The sequence below is a fragment of the Brassica napus genome, chromosome C6, assembly GCF_020379485.1.
Source record: "Brassica napus cultivar Da-Ae chromosome C6, Da-Ae, whole genome shotgun sequence".
NCBI classification, from domain to species: domain Eukaryota; kingdom Viridiplantae; phylum Streptophyta; class Magnoliopsida; order Brassicales; family Brassicaceae; genus Brassica; species Brassica napus.
In genome coordinates, this window is record NC_063449.1 from 45983787 (window position 1) to 46011782 (window position 27996).

Here is a 27996-nt window from a genome sequence, read left to right on the forward strand (position 1 = left end):
ATTCCAGCATGCAATCATAATAATTTTTTTAATTCATCGAAAATCATACAAAATAAACTCTTTTCAAATAATCTCAAAATACGTAATTCAATACACCTCGTAGGGTAATAATCTTACAAAGTTTTGGTTAGTGTAGGAGATGATAACTTATCAATCAAAACTTCTTAATTACTACTAGAACTTTTAATGGGCCTAGTCCTTTAAATGGTCCAAGTCTTAATTGGGCCTTTACTTTTAAAGCCTGAGGCCTTGTCTAAAGATGTAACGAAAAGTGGCGGAGTCGCGAGTCACACCTGCTTGGATTGAATCTCAGGTAGGCATTGTGAAAATTGCAGTGCGAATCGGGAATCTGTAGGGTTTGGAGAAAATGGGCGGAGGAGGAGGTATAACATACAAGGGAGTCACTGTACACACTCCCAAGACGTGGCACACCGTCGCCGGAAAGGGCTTGTGCGGCGTTATGTGGTAACATTTCTCTTTCTCTCTCCTTTGCTTTTCAAGCTTAGATCTTTACTCCTCCATCGAAGCTAAGATCTTACCTTTAGAGTATCGGTCAATTGATATTCCCGACGAATCCGATTGATTTGTCTGTTTCAGTTTGTTGATTAAATTTTTTAGACAATGGATATGTCTTAATTAGTATCATAGAGACAATTAGACAGCTGTTGATTATGAATTGGGTTATGTCTCTGGTCGGAACCAATATCAATGTCATTTCAATTTTTTTTTTTTTTTTTTTTTGAAGGTTCTGGATTTTGTACAGAGCAAAGCAAGATGGTCCTGTAGTCATGGTAAGACTCTCTCTCCCCCCTTTTATATTTGCCTCAATCTTTGTTTAGTTTCGAGCTTTTTTTATTTGAATTGTATCAATTTTTCTACTCCTTCCATGGTGGCTAAATGGTGATCTTTGCTATATCGCAATTGTTAGGGATGGAGGCACCCGTGGGATGGCCATGGTGATCATGGTCATGGTGGGGATCATCACTAGGTAATGCATGTATTAATCAATTTCTGATCGAATCATTAAAGTTCTTATCTAACGCTCGTGATTGTTTTTACGGTGATCCTAAATAATAAGACAGCAGTTCGTTAATGTTTATGCATAATGTTGATGTAGCAAATACTAAGTTGTCACTTGCTAACGAGATCTCTCTTGTTAAAAAAATGGTGTGTAGTTAGTCTTGAATGAAGTTTGTAGCTTTGATTCAGACTTTAGTTCAAGAACGTTCTTGATTTATATTCTCTATAGTGAATCATTAACCCTCTTTGAAGTCGAGTGATTGAGAATGGAGTGCGTTTATCTTGAAAGATCGTTAATAGTTTAGTCGCACATACTTTGCTGTTTCTCTTTGTTGAGAGATATTGTTAGCTCGGAGTTAGCCAAAAAATGATTAACCTCACCTTCCATGCAAACCTAGCTGTAATGTTGATAAACACTACTCGTTTTGCTTGAGACTAATCTTGTTTTGGGTTATTCTGCTAGGTCTCATCGAACCTTTGAAGATCAAGGCGAAAAATGTATGTCTCTTTCTTTTCTTTTCTTTTCTTTTCAGTTTCATGTCTAAATAAATACAACTATGAACGAAGACGTCGATTGTTTTCGTACACAACTTTGTAAGATTTGCTGCTCCTGTTTTAAGTTGCTACTTGGATTGCACTTGATGTTTTCTCTGTCTACAAATGAATTTAAACAATTATACTTATGGTTCCTTGATTATCCTTGCATAGTAGTAAAAATAATGATAACATGCCTTGTCTAACCATGCTAAGTGCTAACATATTAATAAGCATCAATACCAAGTCACAACATTTACGTAAATAACTATGACAGCTACAGAAATTTTATTATTATTAGAGGGAAAAAAAATCCCTTTAGTTAAGTCTTAATCAACCTTAATAAACTGGTTGAGAAACAAGTGAAAAATGAATATAATGATTCAAACATGCAATAAAGTAGAAATCAATGTAATGTCAATCAAACATGTCCAGAAGCAAAACCTAACTGGACATGTATAAATCTAGCTGGTAATAATATTAAGAAGTGAAACTCTTGTATGAATCAATCGCCTGAAAATGGACTCCAATTCTATCTCAAGCTCCTCCACAGCAATCTCTGCTGCTTCCAATCTCGTAGCTGCGCTTTGAACTGCGGTCTCGTCCCATATATCATCTAACCAATCCGAAGATCGAGAAGTAAAGATCGAAGACAAAGACCCTTTGCTCGATCTCTTCTCTAGCCAAGGAATACAACCAAGAGAGAACAAAGACTCGACCATTGTCACAACAGCTCCTCTCACTTCCTTTAAAACCTCAGCTACAAATAGAAGATTAAGTTCTGTCGGCATCGCTACTCCTCCTCCGGTTCGTTTCATGCTCTTTAGACAGTTTAAGCATTTCAATATCTCCTTCTTGAGCCTGTTCTTGTATTGATTATACGCTGCTATCTTCTCGTTCACATCTGATGATTCGTTTCCACGTAGAGTAAGTTGTAGATCGTGCAAGCTGTGCTTAACTAGCGTCATCACATCTTTAGATACGCTACAGATGTCTAACATCCTCAATGAAGCTTCAGAAACTTGTTCCGTCCACTTCTCTTGTCCTTGTTCAGACAGAGATTCTCTTGTTTTTGGACAGTGATCGAGGAGATAGTTTGCGCAGTCGTGTAGCTCTCTCAAACCCTCGAAGTTAATCTGAGCCATAATGATCTTAACTTTTTCAAGATATATTTAGCTAGGAATATAACAAAATGGATTGAAACGGTATTAGAGATATAGTGAAATGCATGTAAGAGGGAGATTATATAGAGTTGAGACGATGGATCTGAAGGAAAGTACAATGAAGGTTCCTTACAATGGGTTTGTACGGACGTGGGACACCTGGGGAACAACTCATTTTGGACATATTATCAAAATAATGATTTAAATTATTCAAAACTGTCTCAATGAACCTTCTATATACGTAAGACACTCGTGGGTTACAATACATTGTGGATTTGTTTTGATATCCTGTTGTATAATATATAGTTTTAAATAATTTATTTTATTGTTTATAAGGTTTAAGTATATACCATGCATGCACGAGCGACGGTGCCAGGTTGTGTCGATAAATTTCAGCAATTTGGAATTTAAGAGTCTAAATAAAATGGAATGAAAAATATTTTAATCTCAGATCAAAGTTAAAATATTGTGTTACGTGTTTTATCACTTCTCAGAGAAGATATATTAATGTACAAAATATATTTTTTGTGTTTGTCACTCTCTTATGTATTAAACAAACCTATCAACATATATTAATTATCAATGGTTATATGATTGAAACTACAAAGAAAAACAGATCAATATGGATCTTTTTTTTAGCAAGTCCATATGGATCTTTATAAACCAAACAGTATACTAAAACTATTGTAAATCTTTTTCCTTAGAATTTTTTTTTTAAAAACCCTAAAGTTTTCTACCAATTCCAACTAAGAAACAATGAACCATTTGGCTTCTACGTACAACAAACATTCAGCTCCATATAATTTGTTTATCACTAAGGTAACTACCTCGACGGCTCAACCTATGCATATATTCGACTGCTAGATTAGATTTTGTGATTATTAAGATCTTTATATCTCAGGTTAGTTTCAACAAATGAATCTCTTCTCAAATTAATCTCAAATATATATCATTAGATTCTTATAAAAAAAAATTTCAACAAATGCATTAAGTTTATTCTGCTGTTAGTGGAGAAATCTTATTATTCGATTTTCCCATTTGAAAAGTACTACACGAATAATCAATCATTCATGTATTATATGATTTTTGTTGCCACCATCATGCATAAACATTATTAAGCAGTTTCTTAATATCTCAAGAGGTTCTTAAAAAGTAATAAACAAAAATTAATATAATAATTTTGAAAAACAAGATTAATTGTAAATAATATATGAGTATAAGATATTTTGCATGAGTTTGTTAACATTTTGAATTACTCATATATTATTTATTATTTTTGAGAATTTCATTGAGGTCTCGTTTTCAAGACAACCCACCAATCCCATTAATCTCGATGTAAAAGCCCATTATTGTAAACTCATACCAGCTCTATCTTGCAACATTTGCGGAGGAGATAGTGAGTGATGAGATGTGCTCATTGTTCAAGCTTGTGATAATGTGATTGTATAATCTAATGTAATATGCACAATAACTGAAATTTCTAGGAAAGTTACATAGTTTCAGCTTCAAAGAGTAAGCATGTTAAGAAGCGAAACTCTTGTCTTCAACAATTTCTTGTACACACACTCCAACTCTCCTTCTGTTGCTTCAATCATTTGCTCTGTTTCTCTCAGCTTTTTCAGCTCATCTCCTTCAGCTTCTTGATTCTTCTTGTTAAATATCCTCGACATGATTCCTCTACAACCACTTCTTGATATCTGCTTATGATTCATCGTCACCACTTCCATCAACAAAGAAACAAGAACATCGAAACTCGTCTCCTTAACTTTCTTCATCACATTAATGGCACCTCCACAATCTTTCTTCTTCTTCTTATTTTTCATCTTCAACTGTTTACCGATCTTTCTGCTCAAGACTCTTCTCTTAAACACGTATGCATCGATCTCACGCGTCAAGAATGCATCATGATCTCCTCCTGATTTGCTTCTGATCACTCTCCTCCTCAAGCTCGACTCGAGTTCTCTGACTTGCTCTTTTGCCTCCATCAAAACGTCTCTGATCGTGTAACAGATATCAAGAACCTCGAGAAACCCGTCGGAGACATCTTCTAGAAACGCTTTTTGAGTTTTTGTCCATTGAAAACGGAGGAAAACTTCGACAACCTCGTACATGTTCTTTAAAACTCCGAGTTTCCGACAAGCAGACTCTGGACTTTTCTTAAGTATCAGAAGATGATCTTCGATGGATCGTGACAGAGGATGAACGTTTTCGGGCCAGCTTGTTGAACGCACGTGTGCACCAGATGATGATGAAGTAGCAGCCATGGATCGAAGGACTCAATAGAGAAGTTAATGTATAAGTCAAAAAGGCTCCGATCCTTGTCTCATTAATACTAGCTCTCACCAATATATATGTATGTCATCTATATGCATATGCATGCACGTAGAGGCCAATTATTACACGATTAGATACAGCCATACAGGCTGGAACTGGCTGTTGCGGTTTAGTTTCTTCCGACAGTCAAACGACAAATCCATACTTATATTTATAGTATAAACTTCCTTTCTTCAACCTTGTACACTTTGGATTAATGAAGGTGGTAAATCAATGTAAATATATAATGTTTTCAGCAAGCGTGTCATTGATAAAACAATCAAGCAAGAAGCTCAAGTGACAATGTTCAAAAGTTAAACATATACAACCAATGCCGATTCTGGGAACAAACATATAAAACATTCACAAGTATTATACATAAGTCGTATGATCACCAATTTTTTTTTTAAAAAGTATTAAGATATACTAAAATTATTTATGGCCTTATAAATCTTAGATCCGACCATGTATCCAACTTAAGGTAAAAAATGAGTGTTATATCATTCACATTATGATGAGCACTTTATTCTTAATTTAATGCAATAATTAGGCCAAATTTTTTTAAAAAAAAAACATAAAAACATACACAAATAGTTTACAAATACCAGTTTTTAGTTAGTAGACAGCTTATAGGTGTGGCAACAACCTCAGCTAGGCTGCGTAGATATGAAACCCACAAGAAAGAGTAACCGTTGGCTGCGACGTCTTTTTCAAAATCCCAGTACAGCGACCTTTAATTAATAACACATCCTTAGAGATTCCATTATATCAATAAACGTCCAAGTCCAATTGTATATGAATATAGACACGCATACATGTATTTTTTATATTTGTCCAGTTGAAGAAAACTGGGATTGTGCACGAACGGAATGGAGGAGACTTCTTGAAGCAAAACCATCAACGAGAAGTTAATCTTTGTGAACAGCCTGGATGTCTTTCTTTCGTTAACTTGTATCAACCACCTTACTATTTTTGTCTTCGAGTGTCCTTATATAAAATTTTACTTCTCTTTTTTTTTTGAACACAAACAGGGAATTATCCATCCTCTTAAGCAATAAGCATAAACTACAACATATATATAAGTTAAGCAAGATAGATCTTCAACCGAAGATGACAGCGAATTCAAAACGAAGCTTGAATGCGTCGAAGGAACCTTCACGACAAAGTCTGACGACTGGAATATAGTCACATAAAGTGACGTTGAAGTCCAGACCTCATCTACAAAAACTACCAAGGTAGTTTCGATTGCATCTTCAGGTCCCGTAGAGACCGCTCCATAAGATAACAAACCGATGAGAGAACTGAAACAGACGCTCGGAAACGAGTCCGAGGAGACACCTCTATCCATAGGAAGAGGGCATGATGGTGAAACCTTCTCCTCGGAAGAGGTTGATTGAAATAGAACCGAGACTGGTGACTTCACCAGTAAATTCATCCCATTGGACATATATGAAAATATATAGCAAGGAGAGATCCCATCGGGAATCTTTGAAACACTGACCCAAGCATGGAAATCCACTAAGATTTGGATCGAATTTTCTTTTATGGGACTGGGCCTTGGCAGGCTGACTAGCTTCATCAAACAAATGGGCCAGGCCCAATCACTGAGAGACATCAGCTCAGTGAACGTTGTCCGTACGAGCCGGGAAGCTTTGGATCTAAGATGTTCTTCGACGCTGATAGAGTGGCCACCGGAAGAGCTTCGCCGGAGAGGAAAACTACTGCCGTCACATAGACAACCCGGAGGAGAATAGAGCATCACTTTACAAGATGGAGAGATTGGAGTTTTACCGATTATACTCGGATCTGGACTCATGATACTGTAAGATCTGGCGCCGTTTAGATGAGGAGGAGCAGCACACGGTGGTTGGTGGGACTCGCGCCTCTCCGAAGACGAAGAGGTTGAGTTCATCAGTTGAGAACGACGATGCTCCATACGCAGTTGAAAGGCTTGGACAAAGTCGCCAGAGAAAGATACGACAGGATATAAACCCGAAGACCAGAGCTTTGCGGCGGCGAGAGAATCCTCTAGACTCATCGCTGGAGAAAGGACCAAACGAAGGGATAGGACCGCGGGTAGCAGCACAGCGAAGATTCGAAGCTCTCGTCTTCGTCGTAGCGTTTGTCGGGACCTCCTTCCTCCAAATAGACAAAGAAATCGAACCGGTAACAAGCAGATAGCACAATGAAACATGAAACAAAGAGTGACGGAGATAAGTAGACTCGACGCAGATGTCCAGCGCCGGCGAGAAAACGTGTCGCCGGCGCCAGAGACCATGGATCTAGGTTGAACCTCGAAACTCGTGTCAGGGAGGTTAGGGGGAACTCAGAATTATTTTATTAAAATTTTACTTCTCTTAAAGGTCATATCTGTATATATAATAATTGGCAGTTACTTACGGAAGCATGATCATAAAATACAACATAATTTGTTTCCAATGCCCATGCACAAGTTTTATTTAATTAGCCAGATCTGACCAACCAATCTTTAGTTAGTCTCATTGACATTCCACTCATCATCCACATATCAACTTTATTGTAAGCCTGCCTTAAAATGCTGTATATATTCTCCATTGATATGTTTATCATTACTAATATTAAAATCATAGTCAAAATAATAGTTGGTTATATAAGTACTTTTCATTATTATATTATATTGATCTAATAAGTTTGCTCCCATAAAAAAGAATCTAATAATGGTATGTTCTTAGTTGATTACTTGATTGGAAAGATTAGTAGCCCAATAACAAAAATACATGAACCCACTCTGAGAGAGTTAGTAATAGAGCCCACAACAAAGGCCTAAAACAAGACTGTATATGGTAACGAATAGATTCCAACTTGAGACAAAAACTGAGCCTTGGGGAAAAAGCAACCTCCACATGCTGATGATGATGACCTCTCCAACTTTATGTTCATGTCTTCATCATCAATCTTGATAGCCTTCTTTTGCGGATTAACGGTACCAACGAAAAGCCAGTCATCAAACGACGACGTATTATTGTAGCGAGGTTCTTTGCTTGACTTACGCTTCTTTCTTTTGTCTGATTCAGAAGTTGTCTTAGGTACTCTTGTCCTCTTCTTACTGTTCTGATCAGACAAATAGTCATCATCATCTTCTTCTGTCAAACAACTCTTCTCAAGTCCATCTGAGACTTGCTTGCTTGCCAAGTCTTCCTCCTTGTTCTTCTCTTCTAGTTGCACCTTTATTTCCATCTTCGATTTAGACATCACCGAATCGAATATAGGTTTTCAGATCACGAAGAAGACGCTTCTATGTGGTTTGAAAGACGAATAGCGAGAGATGGTGACGCTATATTGTTATGCTAAGAGAGAGAGAGAGAATCAGAATTGCGATTGTGAAAATAAGTGATACTGAGGGTTACGCTATCTATTTAAAGACACCTAAGATATCTGCCGACATTTAGAACAAAATCTAATAAATATTTTCAGAACTATAAAAATGGAATATGTATAGACCTATCAGAAACTCTTATTTACAAACAGCTATTGGGCTATTAATGGGTTTAAGGTAAATATGGTTCTCTTTTAAGGCCCATTCTTTAGGGAAAGCTTTCAACGACATGCGTGGCATTCTTAATACCCTTGTAAAAACTGCGTGTTGTTCCGGAGTCTCAAACATGGGTTAATGTCTGCGAAGCGTGAAATGAACGTCTATCTGTTAATTCAAAAGTAAAAAAAGCTGTTTTCTTTTTTTGAAACTTGGTAAAAACAAAGATGTTGAACAAGCATATAAATAATTTTTTTGTTACACATGATTACAATTGGCCGTGTATTTTGTTTTTTCCTGTCCAATAATTAATAAGCTACACCGTTTGTGTTTTTGGCTTTCTTTTCGTGACGAAGTAACATAATGATTGTAGCCATTCATATTATTCCATTTATAAATAAAAGAAAATATTGTGACGTGGATTATATACAAGTCTACATTTACATTATAAAATCATATCATACAGTGAAAAATCTTGAAATATGGATGTGTAATAAGGTGAAAAAATTAAAACAACTGAAGTTGCAATGAAATAAAAATAACATTTGACTAAAAAAACATTTACTACTTGCTATAAACGATAACCAACTGTCAAAAGATTGACAAAATCATAAGTTTGTAAACCATATACAGGTTCGGCCCTGGACCAAGCCCAATAAAACATTCGCTTTGGACTCCCAAAATTTTTGAAAATCTTTATATGTAAATAAGCTCCCAATTTGTAAAAAAAAAATTTTTAAGCCCCCAAATTTTTTAAATCTTTACTAAATGGTCTTGGGCTTCCAAACTTTCAGGGCCGGCCCTGACCATATATGATATATACTATACTGCACGAGTTACATGCATGTACATTTTCAAACAATGAGAACATTCTTGAAATATGAATTCGTGATAGAAAGATCATTCGATTATATAAAACATTCACCACATGCTACAAAAGGATAAAACCTAACATTTAAACTAAAACCAACTACATACGTATTGACAAAAATTTAACCAATCATATACATAATTGATGTATAACAAATAGTGGCCAATAATTTGGTAAGATGTTAGAAGTCTTTAATTATTAATTAATTAGGAACATGTAAAGTTCATGTTCTAATTATTCTCTTCTACAAGTAGTGCTATTAACTTTTAAGTGGTCCTAATTTACTCATTCATTGATGACCAATATCCCTTTTCTATCTGGGTTATCTTCTTTGTTGGGAGTTGAGTTGAAGTCATGACCCTGTTAGAGTTGTCAACCTTTTTGCATCGTTGTAGTATTATTCCAAACTAAGTAAAGCATTTATTAAACAAAAATAATTCACGCAAGTTGCATTTCAAAGCAACCAACTCAATTATAGCTTTATAGTTAACCAGATCTAGTATTAGTCCGGTTATTAGATTTGTAGGTCTAACCGGTCATGACAACCAACACGTACCGCCGCTAAATGAGGAACTAGATTAGCCCATAAATTGTTATCTTAATAGCACTAAGACCATGATTAACCCGGAGTTCTTAGAGTGAAATTATTAACGGAAGTTAAGAAACTGTTTCTTAACTTCCGTTAAAAACCTCATCTTAAGAACCCCGGGTTAATCATGCTCTAAGACCATGATTAACCCTGGTTCTTAGGGTGGGGTTCTTAGCTTCGGCTAATAACCGTTTCTTAGCTTTTAACTAAGAAAAACTTATAATTGTCTCTTAAATAAGAGATATAAGAACCGATTCTTAGCCGAAAATTATAAAAAAAAAAAATGTCAAATCATGAGCTAAAAACTCCAAATTAAGAGTGCGGGTTAATCATGCTCTAAGCAGTCTAAACTACGGTATGTTTTCCAGCAAGCTCCACGTTTAATACCGTGTTTATCAAATAATTAAGTGCTAATCCGAATCAGATCAAGATGATAATTGAAAAGCATCTCCTTAACAAACCATGTGGTGGCTTCATGAGTTTTTACTAATTAAAACTTAAAGAGAGGCGACAAAATATTAGAACGAATATCCATCAACGTGAAAATCTTATAAGTTATGTCTTCTTATGTCCTTTAATTTTATTTTCTCTCAATTATTTCCGGCAAATATATGTGTCAAGTGAGTCAGTTCATGCACGCTGTTTCCATACTAATGTTTAATGTTTTGTTGCCTGCCAAATGAATGATTATGCATGGCCATGGCCAGGGGATTGTGGTTTGTGAAAGCAAGTGGACCTTGGTTCTTAACGCGTAACCATTTATTCCAAAAAAAAAATTGGTTTATACAAAGACATAGTAGTAATAATAATCAAATTAAATTCTTATAGCCAATTAAATCCGAGATAAATTTTGGTTTGTAACATAAAAACAACAAAGATGGAAATCTACTTATCCTTTGGTTTAACTAAAATTTCATTGATATTTATATACCATGAAATTCTAGATTCAAACCTTAAAAATGTAATTTATGATCATTTATGCAAACATAAATTTCAGATGTATATTTTCATAAAACAGCTCATCAGTGTGAGTTAAATATAATAATTTTACATGAATTATTATAAAACATAACTTTAACATGTAAAATTGTTTGTTGTAGAACTCTCGATATAATAATTCTCATATTTGTATGAAAACAACATGTAATGTATATATCTTTGTTTTCTATTTTATTCAAGTATTTAACTCATACAAATAATGAAAAAATCGGACAAAAACGCAAATAAACTGAAATTTCGAAGAAAAATAACGAGATCATATGAGAGTGACAATGTTAATGTGTTAGGGCATTAAGCAATGAGACCCGAGTACTAATCAAACCCCTAAACACTTTCTCACTCCCACATTCAATTTCAACGATCGAATTCTCCAACTCCATCATCTTCTTAGTAAGAATCTTCACTTCTTCGTTTTTCTTCTTGCTCAACCCAACCAAGCTCTTCTCCTCGACTTGCTTCAGCTCCTCGATCCCTTCACCGTTCTTGTCTCTCTTCTCAGACCTCTTAAGAAACCCGACAAACGTCGTCGTTTTACTCGAACGTAGAGATAGATAAACGCCGTTGAAAAGCGCCACGGACACCAAAACAGTGACCTCGACGACGTCACCGATGACCGACGCCAGCTCTGCCTCACCGTACGACCCGTTCAAAACGTCCACGTGGCAGCGGTTGTACTTCGTCTTCGGCTCGCGTATAGATGACGTCAGCTTCGCTATATCTCGCGCTAGAGCGCGGCGAGATTTTACGTAGGATGAGATTTTGACGTCGTCTTTTCGACGGAGAGCGACCTGAGCGGCGGACTGGTGCTCGCGGAGGGAGAGGACCGACGTGCGGAAGATGCCGTAGGCGTCGACGAAGCGGAGGAGGTCTTCGAGAAGATTCTCGAAGAACACGGGACGGTTGCGGAGAGACTCTTGCGACTGAGGGAGGTGGAGGATGTCGGAGAGGGTTTCTTGGACGTCTCTGAGGAGGCTGAGACCGTCGGTGAGCCATGCAGTGGTGCGGCGGTCAAAGGAGGAGGACCAGGATTTGATCTGGGAGATCTCGTGGTTGATGTGGGAGATCAAGGGGTGTGATCTGCATGGGAGGCTGATGGATCTTGTGTGGTGAGAGACACGTGGCTTTGATGGTGGTGGTGGACGGACGGTGGGTTTGTTCGGGAAAGAGAGTGATCGCCGGAAAACTCCAACCATGTTTCGGAGGAGGAGGGAGAGAGAGAAGGAGAAGGAGAGATGGCTTTGAATGTGTTTTGAAATGGTGAGAGACGAGGAAGGAGCGTTTTGTTTATATATACACATGTGAAAGAGGGTAAAGTGTGGGGTTTAGGCAACCAAGTTTGAGATGATGTGCACGTGGGAGAGCTTGCTACCTTTTTTATAAGAATAATTGCTTTTGTTATTTCCCCAACTGTATTTTTTCTTCTATTAATTCGGTTAAGAATCTTAAGATTATTAGTAACCAACGATCATCCTGAAAAAATGACTCAAGAATGGATCACAGATAATGTGCTTAAAATGTTATGAAAATAATTTGTTTCTACTAAGGTTATGCAAGCGAATGGGTGTTAAGGGTTAAAATGAGTTTGTTGCCTTTACATTAAGAGTTTATATGGGTGATGAGGTAGATAATCTAAATTCTCATAGTACTCCAGGTAGAAGGTGCTTTAATTCCTCATTTGACCATTAGATACACCATAAACTCGTGTGTATCTTCTGTTAATACCAACAAGATCTCTTCTGAATCTCTAAACAACCTAAGCATCCTCAGTTATTTATGGTTATGTGACTTCGACATGATCCACCTTAATCCCATCAAAGAATGATTTGTTTATGAATGAAACGAAATAAGCTCGTTCCTACCGTTGACATCGTCCTTGCCTCTCCTTGGACTTAACTTGCTGCTTATTAATACCTATTATCCCGGTAACTTCTTCCACCGCACCAAACAGAAAAATGCTAGATGTAACACTTCACATTTTATTCGTACATAAATAATTATGCACCAATTCGAATTTTATTTTACATGGACGTACGTTAGGTCAACATCTGGCTAACATTTTAACATTTTCTTAAGCCCTTATTAATCTCAAGCAAGGCCAAGCTCATGTTATGTCAATAAATACATAGATTCGAAGGTAATCGTTATCTAGTGTGTGTTTCATATAGTTTACTAGGGTCGGTCCGGGCGGAATATAATTTACTTGTAATCAAAATTATTATTTTTATATGATTTGTAGTTTGTGTTTTAGTTTTACATTTGCAAGAGATTTATATGAGATATACTATTTTCTTAAATTTTAAATTAACCAAAAAAACTAATTTTTACTATTAGCATAATCTCCCTCTCTCCCTCTCTCCCTTCCTCCCTCTCTCTCTCTCTCTCTCTCTCTCTCTCTCTCTCTCTCTCTCTCTCTCTCTCTCTCTCTTTCTATTAACGCTACGGACGTGTTAGTAACCAAAAATACATAAATATATATGTTAAAGAGTATTTAAAAATGTTTAGCTTACTTGAAATTTAAGGTGATGTTAACTTTTATTGTGTATGTTTTGTTATTCTTGTTATAGATCATGATCATCTTAATATTAAAATGTTCATGAATACATAATAGTTTTACGTATTTTCTTTGTTTATTCTACTGTAATTATGATAATAAGTAAAATAATTTTTAATACAAAAATCTTAGATTATATTTTTTCTTATGAATATTTTTAAAATTTATGTCTTTGATATTATATTATTAATTATGTGCTAAAATATTATTTTAGGTTGATGTCCAATGAAACATTATTTTCATATATATATATATATATTTGAAACTATTTTTTCATATCGTATTAGTTCTAGTTGTTTTTATCCAAAATAGGAGGTGCGGTTGGACGAATTTTCTTTCAAATATGTCAATGTTGTGATTGTTTTTTTATTAGGTTAGCATGTGTCATTTGTCGAGAAGAGAGTATATATGTTACGGGAAGTGAGTGTTCTAAATAAGGCATAAGTTAGTGTTTGGACAAAACTACAACGCTTCAACTTCATGTAAGAACATGTTTAGTATTCCACACTCAGCTCATTTGTCCACCGTCCTCATTTTATTGTGATATATGCAGACTCAAACTTGGAAGTATAATAAGGAAAATACATTCTATTTATATATCAAAACTCAGTCAATTTTGGAGACACAGAAGCAGCCAAGTTAAATAGAATTCACAATCCAGTAGTCGGTACGTGAAAGATGTAATTGAAATATACTCACAAATCACAATCATGCATACTCACACATGATTATATATCCATAAGTGTCTGCACTAACTGTTGTATCCTTGAGATCAGGGCCACAACCTTTTAGGGAACCACAGTAATAAAAAATCAACACCAAGATGTTGGAAATTATTATAAGCTAAAGATAAATAGATCTTTTAAAAAAAAGTTCACTAAAAAAAGTCATCTCCCTTCTTCTATCTTCTTCCTCTTTTCTCTTCTTCTCTGTTTATTTTGTTTCTCATCTCATTTTTTCTGTTTCTTATCACTTTTCTTTCACAATCCGTCACGTACAACGATGAGCTTAACAAATCTTTTTCATCACCTTTTTGTGTTGTTTATTAAGAGAAATGAACTGATGATTTTCTTGGAAGAAAACCTTCATATTTATAATGGAGGATTAACACAAAGAAATGAATGAAGAGATTCATTGAATGCGAGATCGTGTGAGAAGTAGAGAATAGGTATTAATGTGAATGTTAATGAAGATGCATGAACCAAGTTAATTTCCGTAACGGCTCCAGATTAAAGAATTCTATTCGGCTTCCGACTGACATTGATCGGAATCGTTCGTCACCGGTGAAACTGTTGGATTTCTATTGACAGTTGACTGAACGGGAATTGTTGCTCGAGGGCCACTTTCCCTGAGTTTCGTATACCATTTTTTTTATTTTTTTAGAGAAGATGTATTTGGACCGTAGTAAACATATAAAACCCATTAAATTCAAGATTTAATGAAACATTGTCTTTTGATTGACCGTGACACGTGTCGGCTTCTCAAGACTCGAATTAGTGACGTGCCCGCCTATGTGGACAGCCTAGGAGTGAAGAAAACCCTTCTTTATATATATAGTATACTCACAAATCACAATCATGCATACTCACACATGATTATATATCCATAAGTGTCTGCACTAACTGTTGTATCCTTAAGATCAGGGCCATCAACCTTTTAGGGAACCACAATAATGAAAAATCAACACCAAAATGTTGGAAATTATTATGAGCTAAAGATAAATAGATCTTTTAAAAAAAAGTTCACTAAAAAAAGTTATCTCCCTTCTTCTATCTTCATCCTCTTTTCTCTTCTTCTCTTTTTATTCTGTTTCTCATCTCATTTTTTCTGTTTTTTATCACTTTTTTGTCACAATCCGTCAAGTACAACGATGAACTTAACAAATCTTTTTCATCACTTTTTTGTGTTGTTTATTAAGAGAAACAAACTGATGATTTTCTTGGAAGAAAACCTTCATATTTATAATGGAGGATTAACACAAAGAAATGAATGAGGAGATTCATTGAATGCGAGATCGTGTGAGAAGTAGAGAGTATGTATTAATGTGAATGTTAATGAAGATGCATGAACCAAATTAATTTCCGTAACGGCTCCAGATTAAAGAAGTCTATTCGTCTTCCGACTGACATTGATCGGAATCGTTCGTCACCGGTGAAACCGTTGGATTTCTATTGACAATTGACTAAACGGGAATTGTTGCTCGACGGCCACTTTCCCTAAGTTTCGTATACCGTTTTTTTTTTATTTTTTTAGAGAAGATGTATTTGGACCGTAGTAAACACATAAAACCCATTAAATTCAAGAATTAATGAAAAATTGACTTTTGATTGACCGTGACACGTGTCGGCTTTTCAAGACTCGAATTAGTGATTTGTCCGCCTATGTGGACAGCCTATGAGTGAAGGAAACCCTTCTTTATATATATAGTATATAGTATATACTCACAAATCACAATCATGCATACTCACACATGATTATATATCCATAAGTGTCTGCACTAACTGTTGTATCCTTAAGATCAGGGCCAGCAACCTTTTAGGGAGCCACAGTAATGAGAAATCAACACCAAAATGTTGGAAATTATTATGAGCTAAAGATAAATAGATCTTTTAAAAAAAAGTTCACTAAAAAAAGTTATTTCCCTTCTTCTATCTTCTTCCTCTTTTCTCTTCTTCTCTTTTTATTCTGTTTCTCATCTCATTTTTTCTGTTTCTTATCACTTTTCTGTTACAATCTGTCAAGTACAACGATGAACTTAACAAATCTTTTTCATCACCTTTTTGTGTTGTTTATTAAGAGAAATGAACTGATGATTTTCTTGGAAGAAAACCTTCATATTTATAATGGAGGATTAACACAAAGAAACGAATGAGGAGATTCATTGAATGCGAGATCGTGTGAGAAGTAGAGAGTAGGTATTAATGTGAATGTTAATGAAGATGCATGAACCAAGTTAATTTCCGTAAGGGCTCCAGATTAAAGAAGTCTATTCGACTTCCGACTGACATTGATCGGAATCGTTCGTCACCGGTGAAACCGTTGGATTTCTATTGACAGTTGACTGAACGGGAATTGTTGCTCGACGGCCACTTTCCCTAAGTTTCGTATACCGTTTTTTTTTATTTTTTTAGAGAAGATGTATTTGGACCGTAGTAAACACATAAAACCCATTAAATTCAAGAATTAATGAAACATTGACTTTTGATTGACCGTGACACGTGTCGGCTTCTCAAGACTCGAATTAGTGACGTGTCCGCCTATGTTGACAGCCTAGGAGTGAAGGAAACTTTCCCTAAGTTTCGTATACCGTTTTTTTATTTTTTTTAGAGAAGATGTATTTGGACCGTAGTAAACACATAAAACCCATTAAATTCAAGAATTAATGAAACATTGACTTTTGATTGACCGTGACATGTGTCGGCTTCTCAAGACTCGAATTAGTGACGTGTCCGCCTATGTGGACAGCATAGGAGTGAAGGAAACCCTTCTTTATATATATAGATAGATTAAGGTGAATAGTGGATTAATTTAATCAGATTTAACTAGTTAAAAGACATAACATATGCATTTCAAGCGGAGAGGGGACACACGTGGGTTAGCCACCCTGGCTAACCTTCAATCCAAAACTGCTCTCAGCTTTCTAATAAAATGGAGTAGTCATTATTCTATAATTTCTATTGATTAATTATCACATTAATTTTATATAAATAAATATACATGCGCTGAGTCTCCCGTAAACTAATTTGGTAGGAGCATAGACGCGTTAAGCCAGATTTTTTCTCGCATGGTTATGAATGATCATCAACATGAATCGAACAATATAAAAATTATAGAGGTCTAAGTTTAATCAAGATTTATTTTATGCATTCGGCTAAATGGTTCCTTTTAAAAAAGATTACAAAAAATATTAATTAAACGTACATTTACATGTAAGAGCATAATTATTAGGGGTTATTAGAGTGAAGTTCTTATCGGAATATAAAAATCCGTCTCTTAACTTTTAACTAAAAAAATTAAGAACCGGCTCTTAAGACTCTTACTTAAAAACCGTTTCTTAGCTTTTTTTAGTTAAAAGTTAAGAGATGAGTTTTTATATTCCGTTAAGAACCCCACTATAAGAACCTCCCAGTAATCATGGTTGGAACTTGTTAGACTGTTAAACTCGAGATTAAGTGTCTAGTAATAAACAAAGCACGAGGGGTGAGCTGGGACATGTCAGAGAACGGCAACTCCAAGTCCCCAACTATGCATCAAAGGATCAAAATCACGGTTTTCTTGTTCATGACACTTCACTTTTGTCCTACCACGATCACGAAAAAGAAAGATATATAATTAAATAATATAACCTTGCCCTTAAATCGAGATTTTACTTCAACTAAGCATTATATAATTAGGTTGTGCAAGCGTGTGGACTTTTAAGACGAGTGTTTCGGTGTAGATCCACAAACACGATGAGGGCCTTACTTAACGCTAACAGAGTTGGATTTTCTAAAGCATGTGGCTTGATTTCTGGATTTAAATCAGCAACTGACTTGAAATAAAACGTGAAGAACCACACCGACTCTGTGATAGGATTTTTAGAGATATTTCTCGATTTGAGTGTTTAGATCGATAGAATCCATATATGCATATGATGACTCCACTGAGATTGATGGTCATGAATCCATTATAAGGCGTGAAGATACCATTAGATATCAATATACTATACGAAGACCGTCAGTTTAAATTTGCTTGGAAACATTTTAGGCAGTCCATCGTTTTTATTATAAACTTTTAAAATGAAGTTCTATATTACCGTGTATTCTTGATTTGGCTTTTTAATTTGCATGATTGAATGATTAGCTTTTATTTTCAGATAAGACTTTGCTTTTCATAAATTATAAGGGATATGTACGTACGGCAAGTATGTGGGAACGAATAACATTTTTTCTTTTCTCCTGTTTAATAGGTTATAACTTATAACTCTCAATGGTTTCATTAATCTAAGAATTATGCTGACAAAAAAATTAATCTAAGAGCATCATTAACGCTCAAGCTCTTTGAATTAGTTCTTAGGATTTTTTTTTTGTTTAAAAAAAAAAATAGAGAACCAATCGCGGACCGCCACATGTGGTGGGGCCCGCGAACAAACCAAAAACCCTCCAAAACTCGCCTTTTACATAGGAGGAGGAAGAAGCAAAATTTTAAAATGGTGTAGAATCCACTAATTTTTTAATATATTTTTTCTTAGAACCCAAAGCCTAGAGCGAGGGTTAAAGATGGGCTAAGGAACATTTAACGGCGTGCGGCAGTCTTTAGAGCAACATTTACGATTACAAACTCCACCACGGTTTCTAACTATTTTTATATTATTATTTATAGTTTGTTTTTATTATGCAATTATTATTTTTTTTTCTTTTTTTAAAGAATGTCAGCTATTAGAAATTTCACATCTGTAAAATTAATATCTCCAGAGGTTCTAACAACCTCTCGAGAGCCACCTTCACTCTTTCCGTAGCTTTTTCATTATTTTTCAATTTTTTTATTTGTTAGATACTTTTAATTTTTGCACCGTTGGAGGTGTTCTTAGAGTATCTGCATCGCTAAAATCTCTTATTTTTTTATTTTATTATTTTCTGATTTAGAAAAAAGAAAAAAAAAACGCACCAATCGCGGATCATCGCGTATCGGTGGGACTCGCAAACAGTGCAAAAAACACACAGCATTCGTTTCTTATTGTGCACACTTTGTATACGGTTTATTTCAAAATCGTGGACCTCCCCTTTAGAGAGGAGCGATGCAGATGTTCTTATAAGTTTATAACATGTTGTAACAAATAAAATGAAAGCACCGGGCCTGACCATGCATGACATATGCTGCAGTAGGGTTTTTCTTTCGAAAAATCAAAATGCTTTACATATTTGCTATTTATTCATATCATAGACAGAGTTGTAGTTTACTGATTACTTGACTTAAAAAGTTCATGATCCACCTTTTACATGAAATTAACTGATTCAGATACTTATTATAGGCGCTTGTAGAAAATAATACAGTAGACGATATATAATATAGATGTATATTCGCATCTTCCTCGCGTGATGTGCCGAGATTCCAATCCATCTGTCAAATGCAAGGTCGCGTGAGCTAATTTTTAAAATTTTTTAATCGTAAAAATTAATTAAGAGACTAGATTAAAAAACCCGAAAATTTACGTGCTCCATTGCAAGTCTCCTATTTAAGGGTTCTTAAAAAAAATTTAATTAAACACCAATATTTTTTTGATTTTTCTTATAAAACTTAAACTTTTTTCTTAAAACATAGTACACGATAACATTTTAAACATTGATTTTAAAATAAAAACATAAAAAATAAATATTGATCAAAATTTTCATCGTCCGATCCCTCAAAAATGTTATGAGAAGAGGATACCATATATGAAATTTTGAAAATTTTGTGAAGAAAAGAAGAATGGAAGATTGAAAATTTTGAAAATTTTGCTTTTCAAATGAATTGCAAATATATATAGAGAAGGATGGAAGTTGTTGTGAATTGCTTGTGAAGATAAGTTGAAGTAGAGAATGGAGTAGATTAGTTTGTGAATTGCTTTTCAAGTGAATTGCACATATATATAGAGAAGGATGGAAGTTGTCACTCATGAACTTTAACAGAAGACTACAAACACCACAAGACTCCAACTCTCTCTATCACTCTTGTACACCCGTGACACAAATACAAGTCAATGACACAATTACAACTCAATGACTCAATGACACAAGACAATGAAACAACAACTCTCTGTCACTCGTGAATGCACCACTCCAATACCCGTGAATGCTCCACTCCAATGCTCCACTCCACTTCACCACCTGAAACAACAAGAATGAGAAACACAAGTCTTTTAATGCACTAGAACACAAGACAGTGAAACAACAACAAGAAGCTTGAAACTTAAACTACAAGGACAGTAACAACAAGAAACTTGAACTACAAGGACAGTAACTGTAACATCCGCGATCGGGGTGTTACAGTAACAACAACAAGCTCAAGGAACCGAGACAATAACAACAACAACACAAGCTTTTATATTATGATAAACTTAAACTACAAGGAACAGAGAATTAAACCGAAGGTTAAGCAACAAGAAACAACTTAAAAGTTTGAAAGTTTTTAGATTTACCTCTGTTGCAACTGGAACCTGACTCATGTGACTTGATCCATCCATGTAAAGGCAACAAAGACAGAACAATCAAAAAATTAATCAATAAACAGAAGAGACAGAACAAATCAAAATTGAAGAACATCAAACATAAGCTTTATTTGACCCTTTCCGTTCACAAGTACAAGAAAATACTGAAACACCATTTAATGAAAACAGAAAACATGTGGAACTCACATCGACTTTCCATGCCCTGTTCTCCACTTTCACTGCAAATGAAACAAGTAGCAATCAGAAGGTACAAAACATTAAAGTACAAAACATTAACATTCTTGCTAGCTTCGGCATGAGTTGCTTCATTCGTTTTGACTTGGTCACTCTGATCTCTTCTTACCAAAGTCACAGTACAAAACAAATGGTTCGGTCACTATAAAATCAGTCCAGCATCAAGAAGCAAGTTTCAATCTTTGACTAGGAACCAAAAGCAGAACATGGTTTGTAACTATATCCCACAAAAAGAAACGATTTTTAACTATAATCAAGCGGAGATAGACGAAAAGGAAATGCCTTTTGCTACAAATCAGCAATGCCAAAGGACACGATGGTTAGAATGTTAAAGAGTTTTCGCTTACCTAAAACGCGCCGGAGCGTACAGAGAAGGAAGAGAGACAGATGAGAGGCTATTCAATCGAGACTCTGTAATACGGTGGTTGCATGAGGACTGATCTGCCTCCATCTCTCTGTAAAACACACACAAACACCCATTGACTTTGAACTTTTGATGATGAAGAGCATTAGGCCAGAGAGAGAAAGAGATGATAGCCTTGGCCAACACGTGTCTCAAAAGACAGTCTCTTAGGATAACATTATCGGTAAAGGTTCTTAATTTTTTGTTTTCTTTTTTTCCGATTAAAAAAAAAACGAACCAATCGCGGGCCGCCATGTGTCAGTGGGGTCCGCGAACAGTACAAGGACCAAGCCAAAACACCTTTTATTTAACGACTTCTCCTCGGTTTTGGTGTTTTTGTGGGTCTCCTCCCCTTAAAGATCAAATTTTGTGCCCGATAATATTGTCCTTATTGTGCCTAATTAAGAAACGTTCCTTCGCATTAATCATTTTTTTTTAATTGCTAAAATACTAAGAAACTTAACTAAGCGACCCCGATGCTCTATAGTATACACGTATCGATGCATTGCGTGGTTGGCCGTCCTCAAAACCCATAGGAAACTTTTCTAATAGTACATAACTTGACTTACTATCGATGTATAGAGAGTGTGTGCATGCAACGATGTGTAAAAAGATGTACAAATCTCTAACGTATCGAAGTTAAAACATCGAATCCTGTAACAGGTTCAATTTCCGAATAGATGTGGAGATTCTTCCATGTGGTATAGCTAGTATATCAATACTACAAATCTATCTCGATATAATTTTTTGTTTTGTTTGCATTGAATACAGAAAAGATGATCCTGGTTCAGCTCATATCTCAATGTGCCTTGAATAAATTTCCAGTTACACATACACAGTTTGATGTTATTCTTTTGAGGAAGTCATTTAACTTACTGCCGAAAATGCCAAAGAGACAAACGGTGCAACTTTTAGTCTTTTACCATTATCATTTAGCTAGAAGAAAACCAAAATACACTGCCACTGTTAAATCCATATACTTTTATTTTAACAAAACTTTTATTTTCCACTTCACGAAAAAACGAATGCCACTTATCCTTACAGACATTTCATACTGCAATGTTTTATTTACTTCTATAAATCAAGATAAAACTTATATATTAGCAACAATTGTCTTTGACCATGGTTTAGTATATTTACTGGATAGTAACTCGCTCTTTGCACGAGATAAAATGTCTATATTAATGTTGAAATTATATATTATGATTATGTATAACATAAGGTATATTTTAAACGATAGTTAGATAGAACTAAAAGTATGATAGTTATCAGAGCGAAGCTAGAGACTTTTTTATAATGAGTTCACTAATATTAAAATTTGATATATGGTGTTTGCAAGTTTGAAAAGAAGCTTTGGAAAATATTTTTTTTTATATATTTCGTCTATCACGTTGTAGTAATTATGGACTTAGGGGTTTAACAAATAAAATCGAAAAAAATGGATCAATAACATATTATAAGCAAAACAATAACTGTGTGAAATAAAAAAAAGTATAACTCCTTTAAATTCAGAAAACATAGTTGCATAATAAAAGAAATTAAAGGTTATTTGACCCTCAAAATTATAAAGGTTGTTTCAGATGCGACCAACACATGAGACTTGTTGGTGGTTCGTTCCTGGAAGTTTTTTCTCATCTTTAAGGTCGTCTAATTCAGAGCTCTCATGGCAATAAAGATGGTGACACTCGCATGCTTATATTGTTTGCTCGAGAAGACTAATACACTAAGCCGAGACGATTTACAGTGATTCAGTAGTCTTCTCGAAACAGAGAGCACCTCATCGAGCAGTAACAAAACTGAGTACGACACATTTATCTATAAATAGATTTTCAATGTCCTCTTTCAGCAATGAGACGTGAGTGTTCTGCTAAATGCATGAAAGCATGTAGGGAGAAAAGGGTTCTTTCATTAATACTTGACATCCTACTAAAGTTTCATCGCTTTGTGGTCTCTACGGATCTGTCGACTTAATGGCGATAGATCATATGGGTTACCGTTTTTAACAGAAACATATAGAGAAATAAGGAATCTTTATTGATGTTATATTATATTGATAGGATTGATAAATCAACTAATTAAACTTAAAGCTGAAGGTTTATCACGTAAAAGTGTTCGTCGAGAAAAGGATAGATGGTATATGCGTGAGAAAATTCACAGTTTTGAAGCTGAAGGTTAAATTCACAGTTTTGGTGAGAAAAGTTATCTGCATGACACCTAAGCGTTTTATTAAATAAAAGTTTCTCGTTAAGTCACGTCACCACGTTGCATTCCTTGCCAATAAACTTTTAAGGTAAGTTTTAAAAGTGATTATCTTTTAATATATAGGGGATATGCGTATGTATGTATATATATTTCAACACTTGATTTTATATATTTTGTGTGGGCAAAACATTTGATTTTATATTTTCAAACATCAAAATTAATCTGAACATAGTTTCCAACGGTTTAATCCGTGAAAACAACTAAAAATTTGGGAAAAGTGTTAGCGAATAAGTTGGACCCAAAAACGATATGTTCTATTTGGGCTTCAGGCCCAACATGCAGATCTGTTCGGAGGCGGGAGCTTCCCATTTAGCGACCATTCCTCTCATCTCTTCAAACTCTTCCACACATCTCCTCGCATCCAAACTTCCCACTCGCTTCCTCGCACGTGCGAGTTCTTCGCCGGCGACTCCGTCAAATATCTTCTCCCAACCTTCCTCCCACTCTCCATGTGCGTCGCAGAGCTTCAACGTCCCGTTCTCCCACTCCGTCCAGCTCCACTCTTTGTTAAGCTTTCCCATTACTTCCCCCACGCAAGAGCCGCTGCACGCGACCGTGCACGGACGGCACTTGGCACCGTTCAATGGTCCGCGGCTAGATAGTGCAGCCACGGGAACTCCGTAGCTAGACGGAGGGAACTCGTAGGTTCGGTCGGTCATGATGCAGAAAGGGAGAGGTTTGGTTACGTAAGGGACACGGTGAGTTGAGAGCTGGGCCTTGAAGGCGGACTCGGAGTTGAGGCTAGTTAAACCGGCCGAGTCGAGGTCGGGGATGAGTGAGAGGCGAGAGAGAGCCACCGTTGAGGTGTTGAGATCGCCGACGCCAAAGCGGTCGTTGAGGCCACCGTAGGAGGATCCAGGTGGGACTAGGTACTGACCCGGTATGAAGTAGTCAGGGTCGAGTGTGTCAGACCAGTAACCGTCGACTCGGGTCCGGACTATCCAGTCGTATGTGAAATTGTTCTTGTTTTGGTATGCCTTTATCATCGTGAGGCATCCTTCTACGAGATTGAAGTATTGTAATAAGCCCTGAGGCCAAGAAAGAACACAGGTGAGAAAAAATTCTCAGGATAAAATAATACAATCACTAGGCACACACTTGATTAAATACGCAATACTAGTACATGATAAAATACTATAGTAGTACGTAATTAAATCCCTAATTACTAGTACATAAAAAAATACAATCACGAGGCGCACACTTGATCAGATTAAGTGATGCTAAAAGCTAATAAATGTAGATTAATTATTTTCATTTTATATTATATTGAGCAAGTATGTCACATAACATAATCACTTCCAAAATGTAATGCAAAATCAAGCAAATGTGAATAGATAATAATATATGACTAGATTAAGATCTGCGCCTTGCGCGGGATAAACATTATATATATAAATTATTTTATGTATTATATGTTCTTACATATTATGAAATAATAAATATATATTGAATAATTAAAAGTCAGTAACTATTACATATATAATTAAATTGGTGCGAACGTATAAATCAATTTTATTAATCCAAACATTTTTTTTTAAAAAAATTGATAGGATATGTAATTAAATTTAAATGATATTAACATACATAGTATATTTTTAATATTAATGTCTATTTTTTTTAAATGATGCTTTCTACTCATATGTTTTTTTATCATGTGTATTTTTAATAGCAAAAACTTTAAATTACTGATAACAAAATTTTCATTGTGGGATTAATAATTTTAGTAATTGATAATTTAAAAAAAATTATCAATGTTAGTTCAAAACTTTTATCAAAAAAAATTATTCAAAGTAAATTTTGAAACTAAAATATTTATTTATTCAATATGGTTTATAGTTTAATTTAGAATGATATATATACATATATATTTTAAATTTTAATGATTAAGTAAATTAGACTTTTATTTATATGATTTTGTAATCATTTGTATTTTGTCATAACAAAAATTTTAAACTATGGATCGCAAAATTTGAATATGAGACTTTTAACAGTTTTATTAATTTATAGTCATTTTTTAAAATTCAAATATAAAATATACAGGAAAATCTAAATTTTTATAATATGGTTATTGTGTTTTTAAAAAAATTATTTTAATAGTTTTAAATTAAACAAATTTGATAGAAGATACATTTTTTTATCAGATTTTTATTATTCAAAATCATTAATTGTCATATATACTTTATCCATATTAGGCAATTCAATAATCTTTATTTAAGGAAATAATAAATGACATTAATAATGAATTTATGGTTAGTTTAATAAAAAGTTTATTATATAATTAGATGGACCAACCTATTTCTCTAATAATTCTAAGAATCATCTTAGTGATGACATGTGGATACAAAAAGAAGTTGTAATGTTTTACGAATAATATATAGGGGATTTATCACTAGGTAGTACAAAGTTTTTGACCAATGTACACAGTATACATGCTTGGAACCAAAACATACTAGAAGCCTTCACCACGCATTTAACCATTTCAAAAATAATTATTACCATAAATAAAAATATACGTATATTTTCCACGAAAATCAGAATACATTTTTCTCCACAAACCATAGTATACGTAAATTACATGATCTTAATTTACGGGGAAAGTGGGTCCAGAAAAGGTTAAGAAGCGAATTTCAGTCTCGGACTAGTTAGACTACAAGTCTACAACTTTACAAGACTAGAAGTCTACCTAAACCTTGCGAGACGATGACAATTACCAAGAAATAGTAAACTGGATTTCAACCTTAATCTATAGTAACTTGAAGAGTAACTCTAATGGGGAGTTATCTCCTTGGAGCTCTCAAAATATTTATAAAGACATACATATATATTTTGAAAACCCCAAGAAGAAAACTCCTCGCTGAAGTTGCTCTAGTCCAAAAACCTCATTGTCCATGATCTTGCTCTAGGAGAAAGATCATGATAGAGTTCTAAAATTATATGTTCTGAGAACCTCATTGTCCATTTGGCAAACTATGATTAGATTATTTTTACTGAAGACAATTCAAAACTAATCAGTTATTTTTATCAATTAAAATAATATTCTTTTAAGAACCTTCAAATGAGAAACTTATCAATGAATTTACTCTAAATGAGGACTTCATCTCAACTCTCTCTTCTCTTTCCATTATTTTTATTAAATTTATTGTAACATAATCACGTGAAAGCTTCAATTGGAGATGATACATCCAATGTCATCTATAACCATTTGAAATGACATTTATAAAACGCTATTTTGTTATACAAGAATTACCAAGAAGAAAATAAAGTAGTTGGTGAGATTGTTACAACACCAAATATCAAACAAAACCAAACCCATCATAAAAAACATTCATAGACATGACTACATGAGTAACGTAGGTACCAAGAAACGGTTACACCAAACCTAACCCTCTCCAGCTAAACGGACCCCTCTCTTGACTAGTTTCTTATCCTTTTATTTATTTATTTTTCCGAAATTTAACTTGTGATGTAATATATAGCATGCAATTAATAAAAAATCAAGTAAATCTTTTTAAAAAGGTAAGAAAATTATATCTTACCTTAATGCCATTAGGCGAATTCATGGGTGTGAGAACTCGAACCATAGACTCAGTCTCGTTGATCGGCGTAGGCTCGAAGATACGAACCCACGCGAGCCTCGGCGAGTCTTTGAGCAACCGTAGCTTGAAAGAGTTATGATCAAGAGGACTATTGAGAAACAAATCAGCATTAGGATAAACCCTAAGGATCTTCTCAATGATCGACGGTCCGGTTAACTCGAACCGCCTCGCTCCTCCAACCAAACACACCGCCATCTTCGACTTCACCAACTCCTCCCTCTTCCCACACCGTGAGTTTTCAATCTCCTCCGCCGGAGTTACGTCGCGAGGGTCGGAACCGGTGTTTTCGGCGGTGGCGGTTAGGGTATGAGTGTAGATTAGGTTACGGAGAGGCGCGAGAGTGGGAGGAGGATCAAGATTGAGTGTGGATAGAGAGAGTAAGAGGAGGAGGGAGAGACAAGGGATTGCGAGGACGAGGAGAAGACGGCGATCAACGTCGGAGATTCTCCTGGTAACGTACATGGCGACGTCGACGGATCTTCGTCGTGAGTGATCGCAGCCCTAGGTAACCACCGTCAGTTCTTTAAACACACGTAATGTTCGCCGAGAGAGATTTATATTTTTGAAGATAAACTTGGAACTGATTCTGAGAGGCGTTGGTTCGTTGGAGTGGAAGGTGAAATCAACTTTCAGCGTGGGTTTGGTATTGTTTTCTTCTTTTTCTTTATTTATTTATTAAGTTATATATCTATATAAATGTGATAATTAATAAAATTTATACGTATTGATTACGTTACATGGGAAATGAAATCGTTTTATTTATT

At 35.1% G+C, this 27996-nt stretch overlaps 6 protein-coding genes and 1 long non-coding RNA gene across 7 annotated transcripts; 1 reads left to right on the forward strand and 6 right to left on the reverse strand.

Annotated features, from left to right (window-relative positions):
* Positions 1-227: 227 nt before the first annotated feature.
* On the forward strand, positions 228-1714 carry LOC106402635 (NADH dehydrogenase [ubiquinone] 1 beta subcomplex subunit 2-like). The gene is made up of 4 exons (XM_013843410.3): positions 228-465; positions 746-791; positions 929-988; positions 1484-1714. Exons 1-3 carry the CDS (start codon positions 368-370, stop codon positions 986-988), a joined length of 204 nt encoding a protein of 67 aa, XP_013698864.1. The 5' UTR covers positions 228-367; the 3' UTR covers positions 1484-1714.
* Positions 1715-1917: 203 nt separating this feature from the next.
* LOC106405493 lies at positions 1918-4093 on the reverse strand. The gene has a single exon (XM_048761483.1). The coding sequence runs from the start codon at positions 2697-2699 to the stop codon at positions 2019-2021; it is 681 nt and encodes a 226-aa protein (XP_048617440.1). The 5' UTR covers positions 2700-4093; the 3' UTR covers positions 1918-2018.
* A 48-nt stretch (positions 4094-4141) lies between these two features.
* LOC106405700 lies at positions 4142-5151 on the reverse strand. Its single transcript, XM_013846228.2, has one exon. The coding sequence runs from the start codon at positions 4979-4981 to the stop codon at positions 4223-4225; it is 759 nt and encodes a 252-aa protein (XP_013701682.2). The 5' UTR covers positions 4982-5151; the 3' UTR covers positions 4142-4222.
* A 2681-nt stretch (positions 5152-7832) lies between these two features.
* LOC125588562 lies at positions 7833-8246 on the reverse strand. Its single transcript, XM_048759971.1, has one exon. The coding sequence runs from the start codon at positions 8244-8246 to the stop codon at positions 7833-7835; it is 414 nt and encodes a 137-aa protein (XP_048615928.1).
* A 2880-nt stretch (positions 8247-11126) lies between these two features.
* On the reverse strand, positions 11127-12289 carry LOC106421563. Its single transcript, XM_013862396.3, has one exon. The coding sequence runs from the start codon at positions 12191-12193 to the stop codon at positions 11276-11278; it is 918 nt and encodes a 305-aa protein (XP_013717850.2). The 5' UTR covers positions 12194-12289; the 3' UTR covers positions 11127-11275.
* Positions 12290-19265: 6976 nt separating this feature from the next.
* On the reverse strand, positions 19266-21589 carry LOC106405278. The gene is made up of 4 exons (XR_001281314.3): positions 21319-21589; positions 20924-20955; positions 20708-20738; positions 19266-20396 (listed from the first exon to the last, which is right to left on the reverse strand). It is a non-coding gene; the product is annotated as an uncharacterized LOC106405278 (long non-coding RNA).
* Positions 21590-23557: 1968 nt separating this feature from the next.
* BNAC06G36960D lies at positions 23558-27894 on the reverse strand. Its single transcript, XM_013845537.3, has 2 exons — positions 27173-27894; positions 23558-24664 (listed from the first exon to the last, which is right to left on the reverse strand). The coding sequence occupies exons 1-2, from the start codon at positions 27692-27694 to the stop codon at positions 23891-23893; spliced, it is 1296 nt and encodes a 431-aa protein (XP_013700991.1). The 5' UTR covers positions 27695-27894; the 3' UTR covers positions 23558-23890.
* Positions 27895-27996: the final 102 nt, after the last annotated feature.

Excerpts from the sequence above, each read along its gene's own strand:
- LOC125588562 (XM_048759971.1), bottom strand. The coding sequence starts at position 8,246 with ATGGAAATAAAGGTGCAACTAGAAGAGAAGAACAAGGAGGAAGACTTG.
- LOC106402635 (XM_013843410.3), top strand. The coding sequence starts at position 368 with ATGGGCGGAGGAGGAGGTATAACATACAAGGGAGTCACTGTACACACT. Across the intron at positions 466-745 it reads GGCTTGTGCGGCGTTATGTG|GTTCTGGATTTTGTACAGAG; the intron begins GTAACATTTCTC and ends TTTTTTTTGAAG. Across the intron at positions 792-928 it reads AAGATGGTCCTGTAGTCATG|GGATGGAGGCACCCGTGGGA; the intron begins GTAAGACTCTCT and ends CGCAATTGTTAG.
- LOC106405493 (XM_048761483.1), bottom strand. The coding sequence starts at position 2,699 with ATGGCTCAGATTAACTTCGAGGGTTTGAGAGAGCTACACGACTGCGCA.
- LOC106421563 (XM_013862396.3), bottom strand. The coding sequence starts at position 12,193 with ATGGTTGGAGTTTTCCGGCGATCACTCTCTTTCCCGAACAAACCCACC.
- LOC106405700 (XM_013846228.2), bottom strand. The coding sequence starts at position 4,981 with ATGGCTGCTACTTCATCATCATCTGGTGCACACGTGCGTTCAACAAGC.
- BNAC06G36960D (XM_013845537.3), bottom strand. The coding sequence starts at position 27,694 with ATGTACGTTACCAGGAGAATCTCCGACGTTGATCGCCGTCTTCTCCTC. Across the intron at positions 24,665-27,172 it reads ATTCGCCTAATGGCATTAAG|GGCTTATTACAATACTTCAA; the intron begins GTAAGATATAAT and ends TCTTGGCCTCAG.